The sequence below is a fragment of the Jaculus jaculus genome, chromosome 13 (assembly GCF_020740685.1).
Source record: "Jaculus jaculus isolate mJacJac1 chromosome 13, mJacJac1.mat.Y.cur, whole genome shotgun sequence".
In the NCBI taxonomy this organism is placed as follows: Eukaryota; Metazoa; Chordata; class Mammalia; order Rodentia; family Dipodidae; genus Jaculus; species Jaculus jaculus.
The window spans coordinates 18,156,386-18,168,918 of record NC_059114.1 but is presented as its reverse complement, the minus strand read 5'-3'; the positions used below and the strand labels follow the sequence as shown (position 1 = coordinate 18,168,918).

At 50.3% G+C, this 12,533-nt stretch overlaps 1 protein-coding gene across 3 annotated transcripts in view; it reads right to left on the bottom strand.

The window, feature by feature from the left end:
• The window catches only part of Ksr2 (kinase suppressor of ras 2), a 456,389-nt gene that overhangs the window by 280,028 nt on the left and 163,828 nt on the right, over window positions 1-12,533 (bottom strand). For all 3 annotated transcript variants that reach the window (XM_045132847.1, XM_045132849.1, XM_045132848.1), the window contains exon 4: window positions 2,333-2,846. In XM_045132847.1, the coding sequence (XP_044988782.1) occupies window positions 2,333-2,846 (514 nt within the window). The remainder of the gene's footprint in view (window positions 1-2,332; window positions 2,847-12,533) is intronic.

Sequence of the window (12,533 nt, the reverse complement as noted above, 5' to 3'; positions counted from 1 at the left end):
CAACTAATATCTGCTCACACTGTCTCAGAATTTCTTTGTTTTCTTGTGCTGGGAACAGAAGCCAGACTCTCATGCATGCTAGCCAAGTGTTTTACCACTGATCAAACTACAACTTGTCTTGGACAGTTCGTTTATATCCAAAGGCTAAATACCCTGACATCCTGGTGAATCTTGAGGCACTGTCCTCAGCCAGTGGGTCCCGTGGCATTGCCTATGTCTCCAAATTACCCACAAGGCTGCTCTCCCTTGCCACCTGCTTGGCAGAGAATCCTACCATCCCTGGAGGTGGACCATGGACCCACCTTCCTTGAGGAAGCTCCCTAATCTGGACAGTGAATTGACCATGGGCAACAGCTTAATCCTCCAGAGTCCTGTGGAATTCCCAAAACCAGTGAGGTGGGTGAGTGAGCGGAAGACCTCGAGGAAGCAGACAATTCCACGTGTGTAGAGAGAGCAAATCTCTCAGGTCTCCAGGGCAGGCCAGCACTGGAAAACCAAAAGGTGGCCTCTTTCTTTCACTAGACCTCTACCATGCAGACAAAGATGATGCAACCAGAGACTCCATCTACTGATGGGGGAAATCGCTTCACAGTACACTAGGGAAGGAATAGAACAGCCCCAGCCTCCTCTCACTCTCTGGCCTGCGTGAGTACTAGAGAACTGAACCTCGGTCCTTAGGATTCACAGTCAACTATCTTAGCCACTAAGCCATCTCTCCAGGCCCTCCACTTCCCCATCTTAGCACTCTTTAGCCCACATCTTCCTGAGGCTCGCCCACATGCTCACCTCAAGCTCTGTAGCTGTCACAGAACCAAGGCCATCAACCCCAACTCCAACCAGAAGAGCTTCTTGCCCCTTCAGCTTCACAGCGACCAAACAAGTACCGTGTCTCCAAGCTACTGGCTTCCCCGGGTGGGGGAACAATCTTCTTAAGATCCCACCTTCACCTTCACGGCACCTCAGAAGGGGGGATCACTGGGGCTCACAGCACACCACAGCCCCATCCGGCCCGGCGCCTGTTCCTGTGAATAAAGTCTCACTGGAATGCAGTTACTCCCACTGTTTACCTGTCTAAGGTTGCTTTTGGACCTCAGAGCCAAAAAGCTTTATCATCTACAGGAAAACTGTGGCAACTCCTGGCTTACACGATCCTGTGTGTTTTGTTTGCACTGGGGCAAAATAGAATGGTGCCGTTTACTGTTTTAATCCTTTCTGAGTGTAAATTCAGGGGCACTAAGTACATTTGCATAATTGTATAATGATCATCACCCACCCCCCACACACAGCCTGTTCATCGCCTCAAACTCTATACCCATTAAATAGTAGCTCCCCATTTCTCCTTGCGCTAACCTGGCCCCAAAGCACCCTTCTTTCTGTCTCTACAGACTGGATCCTGCAGGTCCTTCTCCCAGTGGGTCATATAATATCTGTGTTTCTGTGTGTGGCTTCTTTCCCTCGGCACCCCGTTGTCAAGTTCGCCTTTGCTGCAGTGCGCGTCAGAACCCTGTCCCTTTCCAAGGCTGAGTGGCCCTGTCCCATATGGCTGGACCATGCCCTGTTTCCTTCAGTCACCTGCTGACAGACACTTGGACACTCAAGTTGTCTCTACCTTTTGAAAGTTTTTGACTACCACTGCAGCCTGCCTAATCTCTTCAGGTGTCATCTCCATCGCCTGGCACAATGCCTGCTGTGAACTCCCTGACCGCGCTTCCTTCCACCCTCGGCTGGCCTGAGCCTTGGGGGTGGAATACACACCGTGTTTCACATGGCTCCTAGAAAACGGAGAACATCTTAATGATAATATTTACATTGGCTTCATATTAAAAAATGATACTTTTACTTAGCAGTTTAAATGCCATAAGGATGAATGTCACTTCTTTGGTAAAATTCACTTTAATACCATTTCCACACACTTCGAGGCCTGTAGTTAGCTCGCACCTATTTCTAGGAACAGCACTGGGTTGAACTCTGCAAAGGTCAGCATACGTTTCCTGCAAAGGGCCAGACAGGAAGTATTTTTGGCTTTACCGGCCACACTGTATCCTGCCATTGGTCCAGCAGCCATGGACACCGCACAAGGAATGGGCAAGGGTGTGTTCCAGTGTCTCACTGACAACAACGGGCCACGGGTCAGATATAGACCCATGCCTCGGTTACCCAACCCATTCTTGAGAATATTAACTCATCGTTCCAAAAACGGCCAATCGTGGGAGAGTCCGTTCACTTTCTCACGGCACTCCATGCAAAGCCACCTGGCCCCCAGCTAGAGCTAGAAGCACAGGCTCTTGTCCCCGGCGCCACCCATGCCCACGCCGCCACCCTGCACACTCACTTGGGCGTGTGGGCCTCGTCCACGCGGGTCCCAAGCTGGAACTCGTGCGACTTGCTCCGGTGCAGTGCTGTGAATCCGGGGATCAGGTGGATCAGCTTGCGGGAGGAGGGCGGGGGGGTCCCCGGGGGCTTCAGTTTGTTCTTCCTCCTCATGGGTGGCGTGCCAGGAGGGGTCACGGTGGTAACTATATTTGGCGTGCGGGGCGGGGTGCGGACCGCATGCCGCTGCCTGGGGGATGGAGGCAGGGACCGGTGGCCCGACTCCAAGGGCGGTGGAGGGCACAAGCCCGAGTAAGCGTCCACAGTGAGCCTGTCCACGTGGGTGTACACAGGGGCCCCGGGCATGGGGCTGCTGTGACAGTAATGCTGGGCACACTTAGACGGCACCCTGGGGCTCTGGGAGAGGTGGGTGCGGAGCCATGGCGTGGACTCCTGGGTGCACACGGGGTTGTTCTCCTTGCCCGTCTCGGTGGTGGGCCACTGGATGATCCAGTCTTGCTTGGAGAGGTTCCCTCCTGAGGCAGAAGAGAGGAACAGAGAAACAGGAAGAAGGTGGAAGAAAGGTGAGTTACTGTGAGCAGCAGCATGTCATCTGCACCTGACAGCACACGCATGACACATGTGTTCACCTTCCGTCATGCAGGTTACATCTTATGCATGCCACACCATAAGCACCTTGTATCATCTGCATCTTATGTCACATGCATGTCATATGATATGCACGCTGCATCATATGCATGCCATGTTATACACATGTCACTCCATGTGCACCTTATGCCACATGCATGTTATGTCATATACACAGTGCATTCTATGCACATTTAGTAAATAACATGTCCATCATATCATGTACAACTTACTCAGTATACACCTTACACCATATGCAGGTCACTGCGACATATGCAGTTTATTATGTTTTATTTTGTTGTTGTTTTTGGTTTTTCAAATTTCTTTTATTTATTTTTATTTATTTGAGAGCAACAGACAGAGAGAAAGAGGCAGAGAGAGAGAGAATGGGCGCACCAGGGCTTCCAGCCACTGCAAACAAACTCCAGACACGTGCGCCCCCTTCTGCATCTGGCTAACGTGGGTCCTGGGGAATCGAACTGAGGTCCTTAGTCTTCACAGGCAAGCGCTTAACCGCTAAGCCATCTCTCTAGCCCTGTTTTTGGTTTTTTGAGGTAGGGTCTTGCTCTAGCTCAAGCTGACCTGGAATTGTCTCAGGCTGGCCTTGAACTCACAGAGATCCTCCTGCCTCTGCCTCTCAAGGGCTGGGATGCAAAGCGTGTGCCACCACGTGTGGCTACGCAGGCACTTGATACAACATGCACACTCCATCACACATCTGCCCTTTGCATCAAATGCACTTCATGGCATGTGCATACGTAGATCAAGCTACATGCACACTGCACACACTTCATGCCACACGCACCTTGCACAACACGCATACTGCATCCTGTGCAGTCTACACCATATGCATGTCTCATCGTAGGCACGTTACACCACGTGCATGCTCTCTATACCATATGCATGTTACGCTACATATGCATTGAACCACAGGCACGTTACACCACATGCCTATCACACCAAATATGCACACTGTATCATGTGCACGCTACATCATACGTGCATTCAAGCACATGAAGTTGGCCTAAGTATATTTCACCATGTGCATTTTACAGTGCACCATATGCAGGCCATGCTATACGTACATAATAACACATGCATGCCACACCACATGCACGTTTCATCACAGGCATATTTACAGAATCCAATCACACCCACTTGTCCCCTCCAAAAAGCCAATGAAACCCCTACATTAGCCCTTGTCTCCCACTTCTCCACAGCTGGGAAGCCCACAACCCACATGTTCAGCAAAGCAAAGAAGCTAGTTCTTGCCTCTTAAAGCAAGCTTCCAGACGTGCGACTTTCAGTCATGTCCAGGTCGTTTAAAGGCCCCTCAAGGGTAATGCTTCCCTGTTTTATGCCTACTACCCAGCTATGTGAGACGCACAAAGGCTACAGAGGTCAAGTTCACCCTCAGTCCTTCCCTGAGCACGTAGCGGCCCCTGAACCCTGGAACTGGGTGTGCTGCTGAGAGCCCACTTGCGCAGTCACCCGGTGGGTTCTGGGTGCCAGCCACGTGCCAAGCGCTGTGCCAGGATGAGTAGCAGTCCACAGACAAAGTGCGCACCCCAGGCTAATATTCTGCAGAAGTGGACGCTCGGTTGAGCAGCAGGTGTGGGCCCAGGGAGCACTTCAGTGACGACAGCTCTGGCAGGGAAGCAGAGATTCATTCTCTGCACAGCGATGGTGAAGGGCGGAACCGGCCAGTCCACACAAACCGGGATAGAGGGTTCCGGAGGGTAAGCCAGGAGAAAAAGGCTAATCTCAAAATGTTGCACACTGACATTTTAGAAATGATTGCTGGGATGGAGACTGGTTAAGGCGTTTGCCTGCAAAGCCAAAGGACCTCGGTTTGATTCCCTAGGACCTATGTAAGCCAGATGCACAAAGTGCCACATGCGTCTGGAATTCGTTTGCAGGGGCTGGAGGCCCTGGTGTGCCCACTCTCCCTCTCTGTTTCTCTCTCTCTCTCACACACACACACAAAAAGAAAGAAAAGAAAAGAAGCCAGGCATAGTGGCACACACCTTTAATCCCAGCACTCTGGAGGCAGAGGTAGGAGGATTGCTGTAAGTTCAAGGCCACCCTGAGACTACATAGTGAATTCCAGGTCAGCCTGGGTTAGGGTGAAACCCTACCTTAAAAAAAAAAAAGAAAGAAGGAAGGAAGGAAGGAAGGAAGAAAGGAAGGAAGGAAGGAAAGAAAGAAACAAGAGGATGTAAATGCAGACAGCCTGCTAACACCAAGGCACAATCTCCAAACACTTGAGGGTGGACGGTGGCTCTGCTATGTCTCTGTCTAGGGCGTTTTCATGAAGAGGGTGTCCCGAGACCCACTGACAATGGAACAACTGGCCCCATGTGTTTCCTAAGAGCTCATGTTTTGAGTTCTTGGACTCCAGCTGGCGGAGATATTCTGAAGGCTGAGGAGCATTTACTTTAGGAGGGGTCCTGGCTGGAGGAAGTGGGCCGGCAGGACGGACATCTGAAGGCGACACCTGACCCGGGCTCTGCTGCCATGTCAGGAACCAGTATACACGCTCCCACCGCCATGAACCTCCACCACGACTGACCAAAGCTCTCCTGGAACTGTGAGCTAATATAAAGCCACCCTCCCTTGAGTGGCTGCTATCTCATCATAGAAATAAGAAAAGCAACTGAAGAGATCGGGGAGGGGCAGGCTGCTGGTGACAGACCCAGGTGAAGTCTGTCTTCTACCCCAAGTTCAGAGGGCAGTCACGGAGAGTTCTGAAAAGGGGAGAAATCCAGTGTCATTCTCTAAGCCGGGCAAGGAGGGCTCAATGGAAGGACGACCTGGCAGACAGCTCTGGCTCCGAAACTGGGACAGCAAAAATAAAGAAAAGCCAGCACATGTGAAAGACGACCACGACACGTTCACACTCGTGTCTGGAAACTAAAATGCGGATCTCATGGACGAAGGGAGTAAAATCGTGCCTCCAAGATGCTATGGTTTGAACCTGGAATGCCGCACACAGGCTGTTATAATTTTATTTTAAAATATTGAGTTTAGGTCTGGAGACATGGTTTAGCCAGTTACACCACTTGCCTGCAAGCCCAAAGACCCAGGTTTGATTCTCCAGGACCCCCGTAAGCCAGGGGCACAAGGCAGCATATGCATATGGAATTCATTTGCAATGGCTGGAGGCCCTGGCGTGACCATTCTGTTTCTCTCTATCTGCCTTGTCCTCTCTCTCTCAAATAAATTAATTAAAAATGGATTTAAAAGTTAAAACATATATTTATTTTATTTGCAAAGAGAAAGAGAGAGAGAGAGAGAGAAAATGCGTGTACCAGAGCCCCTTGCCACTGCAAACTAACTCCAGATATATGTTCCACTTTGTGCCTCTGTCTATACATGGGTACTGGGGAATCAAACCAGGCTGTCTGGCTTTATAAACAAGCATCTTTAACTGCTGAGCCGTCTCTCCAGCCCACAGACTGTTTTGAGTACAACCAGAGGTAAAATATATATATTTGGTTTTTCGAGGTAGGGTCTCACTCTAGCCCAGGCTGACCTGGAATTCACTATGCAGTCTCAGGGTGACCTTGAACTCACAGCAATTCTTCTACCTCTGCCTCCCGAGTGCTGGGATTAAAGGCGTACTTCTTTTAGTGCAGCTGAACACACTGTTTTGAAAGCTCAGGTGCCTTTAGGAGATGCAGCCTGGCTAGAGGAAGTAGGGCCCGAGGGTGAGACCTTGAAGTCATTCCTGGCCCTGACAAACCAAAATCCCTAGGAAACCAGGAACCAAAATGAGAGAGGCGGAGAGAGAGAGAAAGAGAGAGAGAGAATGGGCACACCAGGGCCTCCAGCCACTGCAAATGAACTCCAGATGCATGCGCCACCATGTGCATCTGGCTTATGTGAGTCCTGGGGAATCGAACCTTGGTCCTTAGGGTTTGCAGGCAAGCGCCTTAACCACTAAGCCATCTCTCCAGCTCCCATCCCCCCCCACACTCTTTATTACTGCTCCTTCTTTATAATTTCCTGTAAGCGACATTATTGGATGAAGCAGGAAAACCGTTCCCTCCCTCCACTTCACCCCCTCTGTGCTTTGTGAAATGCATCGTGAGTGTTTGCTCTGTGGTCCTCCGTGTCCCATCAGGCAATGGGATCCTCCAGAAAGAGATGTTTTAAAATATTTTATTTATTTATTTGAAAGAGAGAGAGAGAATGGGCCTCCAGCCACTGCGAACAAAGCCAAGAGACATGTGCCACCCAGAATCCTCACCACCTCAATAATACCAGTGTCAGTGACAGAGAGCCAGAGTCGGTCTTTACCGAAGACCATGGGCCATCCTGAGTCAACACAGTGGGAAAAGATGTTGGGGTAAGACTCAAGTTGTTACACAGTCGCTCTTCCCTTGCTCTCACACTTGCCAAAGCATTCTACCATAGCCACGGTCTTCATGACATCTCCTCTCAGGGATGTACACACCCTCAGTGTCTAAGAGCCGGTGCAGGAGTCAAGCCACACTCGGCTTCGGTGTGAACCTGAGCCGCCTCCCAGAGCCTCACGCTTTGAATGCTTCATCTGGCGGTGTTGTGTGAGCCGGCTGTGAGCCTGTAGGAAGAGGGGCCTCACTGGAGGAAGCAGGTCGCCAGGTGGGGGTGGGCGTGCAGAGGCAGGTGTTTGAAGGTGACTGCTCGGCCCTGACCCCTGTGTGCTCTCGGCTTCCTGGCCTGCCAAGATGTGGCGACCCTCTTCTACACGCTCCTACAGCCATGAAACTCCACCACGATGGACTATCCCTGGTGAAAACGAGACAAAATGAAACAGGAATTTTGGGGAATTCTTTGTCAACACACCAATATGCCAATGCACCAATAAATTTAGGGTATCCCAGATTCTTGGCTTATGAATTTAAAGAATTAAAATCCACAGACCAGAGGGTAAGGGTTAGAGAGACTTCATTAGATTAAGAGGAGGGAACAGGAGGACGTGCAGAGATCTCTTGCCACGTGGGAGTGGGGGAGGGGAGGCTTACCAGGACCGGCTCAGGCGAGATGAACAGCGGGCATGGAAAGGGTCTGCCCACCTGGGAAGCGGCTACCCATAACCTCACTGCGGTGGGCCTTACCTTCGGTCTCAGGTGAGCCAGAGTGAGGGCTGATTGGTCCGGGCTAGGGGCTGGCTCAAGAAGAGGCCAGCCATGAAGCCAAGTTTGGGGGCTGAGCTTATCCAACCACAGTGCCAGGATCAGGCTTAACTTCTGGGAAAAGGGAACTCCCTCCCAGGAGGGGCTCAGGTTGCTTGTGAAAAATCAGGTCTAGGGAACTCCTTCAGTCAAGAGATAAGGAGAGAGATCCTTCTCTGATCTCTAGTGAAGTGGAGATTGCAAGGACAGACATAAGGACATTTCTGTTTTTTATTATCTAAGGCCCAATCACCCTAAACTACCTGACTTCCTGACTCCCTCTCAAAAACAAACCTTTCTGGGATGGAGAGATGGTTTAGCAGTCAAGGCACTTGCCGTGAAGCCTAAGGACCCATGTTCGACTCTCCAGGTCCCACATAAGCCAGACACACAAACTGAAGCAAGCATGCAAGGTCTCATATGCGCACAACGGGACGCACACGTCTAGGGTTCGACTACAGTGGCTGGAGGCCCTGGCCTGCCAATTCTCTGTCTCATTCTCTCCACTTGCTCTCACTCTTACTCTCTCAGATAAAAATAATAAAATAAATAAATAAATAAGTAAAATAAAGCCAGGCATAGTGGTGCACACCTTTGATCCCAGCACTCAGGAGGCAGAGGTAGGAGGACTGCCTTGAGTTTGAGGCAAGCCTGAGACTACATAGTGAATTCCAGGTTGGCCTGGGCCAGAGCAAGACCCTACCTTGAAAAACCCAAAAATAAACAAATTAGTTAAATAAAATAAAAGGCCAGGGCTGGAGAGATGGCTTAGCAGTTAAGACATTGCCTGTGAAGCATAACAACTCATGTTCAGATCTCCAGACCCCACAGAGCTAGACACAGTGACACAAACGCACAATGTCACATATGCACACAAGGTGGCACACCCAGCAGGTTGAAGGTCCTGGCGTGCCCATTCTTTCAAAAATAAAATTTAAAAAGGCCAGTTTGCTGGGCTTGCCTCAAAAAAAATTTTTTTTTAATTAAAAACTAACAAACAAGCCAGGCGTGGTGGCGCACGCCTTTAATCCCAGCACACGGGAGGCAGACGTAGGATTGCCATGAGTTTGAGGCCATCCTGAGACTCCATAGTGAATTCCAGATTAGCTTGTGCTAGAGTAAGACCCTATCTCAAAAAAAAAAATAAAATAAAATAAAATAAACCTGTCCTCTCTATGTCGCTTCTCTCAAGAAGCATGGTCACAGGGAGGCAAGAGGACCCGACACAGGTTCCAGACGTGGCTGTGTGGCTCTGAGTAATCCTCCAACCTCTCTGAATCTTAGCTTCACTGCCTGTGAAACGGGCTAAAGGCAGAAGCTACCTCAGGGGCTATGGTCACATAGTGCCATGCATAGCAGAGTTTCTGACATTAGCTACCCTGATCATAATTCTCAGCGCTGCGGTCCAATGTCATTGTCTTCTACTGGTAACGGGTACTGATGACGGAGAAGCCGAGCGACTCTTGGTGATTTATTTTCTGCAGAGGCAGAGCACTGATCAAGCCTCACTCTTTCTTCATCACTCGGCACTTCGACATATTTATTTGCTCAGGGAATACAAACGGATTGTCAAATTAGCCTCCATAAAACGGGAGAGAAAAATCTGTCTTGGAAAGCCATAGGAGACAACTCTGGTATCCTCGCTAGCTGCTGCTACCTTCCCTGACAGAAATAGAAAGAACACGAACACGGAGGGCGGGGGGAATGGAGGGAGTTAGTGGGAACGACCTTAGAGCGCTGAGTCCACCCCTGACCAGTATTATGACGCTGGGCAAACTGCGTAACTTCTCTGAGCCTCAGTTGGGGGCTTCCTTGGAGGCTACAGCAAGGAGCAAATGTACTCAATCCACATTGACACCTCACAAATCTCTACACACCTTCCTTGCACAAGGCAGTCAGTGCCCTGAGCACAAGGAGACAGCAAGGAAGCCACCGGCAGACATCCTGGTTCTCCCAGAGCTCACATTTCTTAGGGTGGAGATAGCAGAGGTGAACAGTTGGTGTGTTTAATCTGACGAACAGTACGCATGTCAGCGATCCTAAGTGTTATTGGGGGTTGGGGGGATCAGAATGTTGTTGCCACGACCTGCTCATGGCTGGCACAATGGAAGGAAAGTCGTTTCTTATGGCTTACGGTCGCCAGGGGAAGCTTCATAATGACAGGAGAAAGCATGGCACAAGGAGGGAGTGGACGACACTTCCGCCACAGGGGTCCATCCTAAAGGTATGCAGAGGGTCTGCGCACTGGTGGGGGTTTCCTCTCTCTGCCTGGATCTGTGCCACAGCAGGTAGGACAGGGCAGCAGGAGAGTGGGCAGAGCGCTGGCAAGGAGGAGCCGGCTGTAACGCCCATAAGCCCGCCCCCAGCAGCACACCTCCTCCAGCAAGGCTCCACCTCCCAAACTGCCTCCAGCTAGGGACCTAGCATTCAGACGACGCCAGTTTGAGGAGGGCACCTAGTTCAAGCCACCACAAATGTGGAGACAGTTTTTAAGGTGCTTGACGCCACCTGAATCAGGAAAGGATGAGGGGGTAGCAGAGGCCATTTGCATAAGCAACAGAGTGAAGTGAGGAGCCTGACGTCATGAGACCAAATGAGTCAGACCAGCAGAGGCCTGACATAACGGTGACACAGACCCTGGGCAGGTGACTGAGGACAGATGGAAATATCTGTTCTGAATGACCCATGTGTCTCCAGTCATGCCCTGTGCCGGAGACCTGATAGCTCAGTATGTATCTTCGTCCAGCCCTCCGGGCATTCCTTCTGACAGAAAAGAGCTACAGTCCAGTGTCCTCCCACTGTGACCCTACGTCCAACCCAGAGAAGTGACAGCAGAAACTCAAACACATGTACGTTGATGGCCACGGATGTGCTATTTGTAAGAACCAAAAAGAGGGAACAAGCCAAGTGTGGTGCTTTAAATGTACGCCCCTCCCCCCGCCCCCGACAGACTCAGGCGTTATTGAGTCTGCAGGCTGTAGAGATGGCTTAGCACTTAAGGTGCTGTCTGCAAAGCCAAAGGACCCAGGTTCGATTCCCCAACACCCACATAAAGCCAGATGCACATGGTGGCGCATGTGTCTGGAGTTTGTTTGCAGTGGCTGGAGGCCTTGTGCCTGTCCATCTCCCCACCCCCTCTCAAATAAGTAAATAAAATATATATTTTGCAGCTTATGCCCCAGCAGGCAGACTCCTGCTGTGAGGGAGGTGTGTCACTAGGGGGGCAGATCCTGGGGTCCAGCCTAAAGGTATGCAGAGGGTCTGCGCACTGGTGGGGGTTTCCTCTCTCCGCCTGGATCTGTGAAAGGGGGCCAGTCCTCTCCATTATGTACCATTTGGAAATTCCCCTGGATCTGTAAGCTTGAAATAAATCCTGTTCCTCCCACAAACTGTCTGACTGGAAGGTTCATCCCAGTAATATAATGCTGACTAAGACCGCAAGAGTCCATCAGCTGAAGAACAGTAACTCAATGGCCACACACGGGATATGATGCACACATGCAAAGGAACCAAGTGTCAACGCGTGCTGCAGCGTGGATGAACCCTGCAGACACTATGCAATGTGAAAGAGTGGCTTAGTTGGTTAAGTCATTTGCCTACAAAGCCAAAGGATCCCAGTTCGACTCTCCAGGACCCACTAAGCCAGATGCACAAGGGGGCGCATGTGTCTGGAGTTCGTTTGCAGTGGCTGGAGGTGGTGGGGTGCCCCTATTCTCTCTGTCTCTCTCTCTCTCTCTCTCTCTCTCTCTTTCTATCTCTCAAATAAATAAACAAAATCTATTTTAAAGGACACAAATCCAAAGAGACAGAGGAGCTGGAGCCAGTGGGCAGGCGGAGGAACTGTCAATATGCTGGGAGTCTTTGGAGGTGATGGATATGTTTCAGAACCAGAGAAAAGTGGCCGTCCAACATAGTGACTATGCTAAATGCCACAGAATGATTTAAAATGGTTAGTTATAGGGGCTGGGGAGGTGGCTTAGCGGTTAAGGTGCTTGCCTGCAAAGGCTAAGGACCCTGGGTTCAATTCCCCAGTACCCATGTAAGCCAGATGCACAAAGTGGTGTGTGTGTCTGGAGTTCCTTTGCAGTGTCTACAGGTCCTGGTGCGTCCAATCTCTCCCTCTCTGCCTCTTTCTCTCCCTATAAAATAAAATTTAAAAATAATAAAATAAGGGCTGCAGAGATGGCTTAGTGGTAAAGGCATTGGCCCACCAAGCCTGAAGACCGGAGTTTGATTCCCCAGTACCCATGTAAGGCACATGCACAAGGGGCCACATACATCTGAAGTTTGTTTGCAATAGCTAGAGGCCCTGGTGTGCCCATTTTCTCTTTCTTTCCTGCTTTCTCTCTGTCTGTCTCTCTCAAATAAATAAATAAAAAGAAAAGTTTTTTTTATAAATATTTTTTGTTCATTATT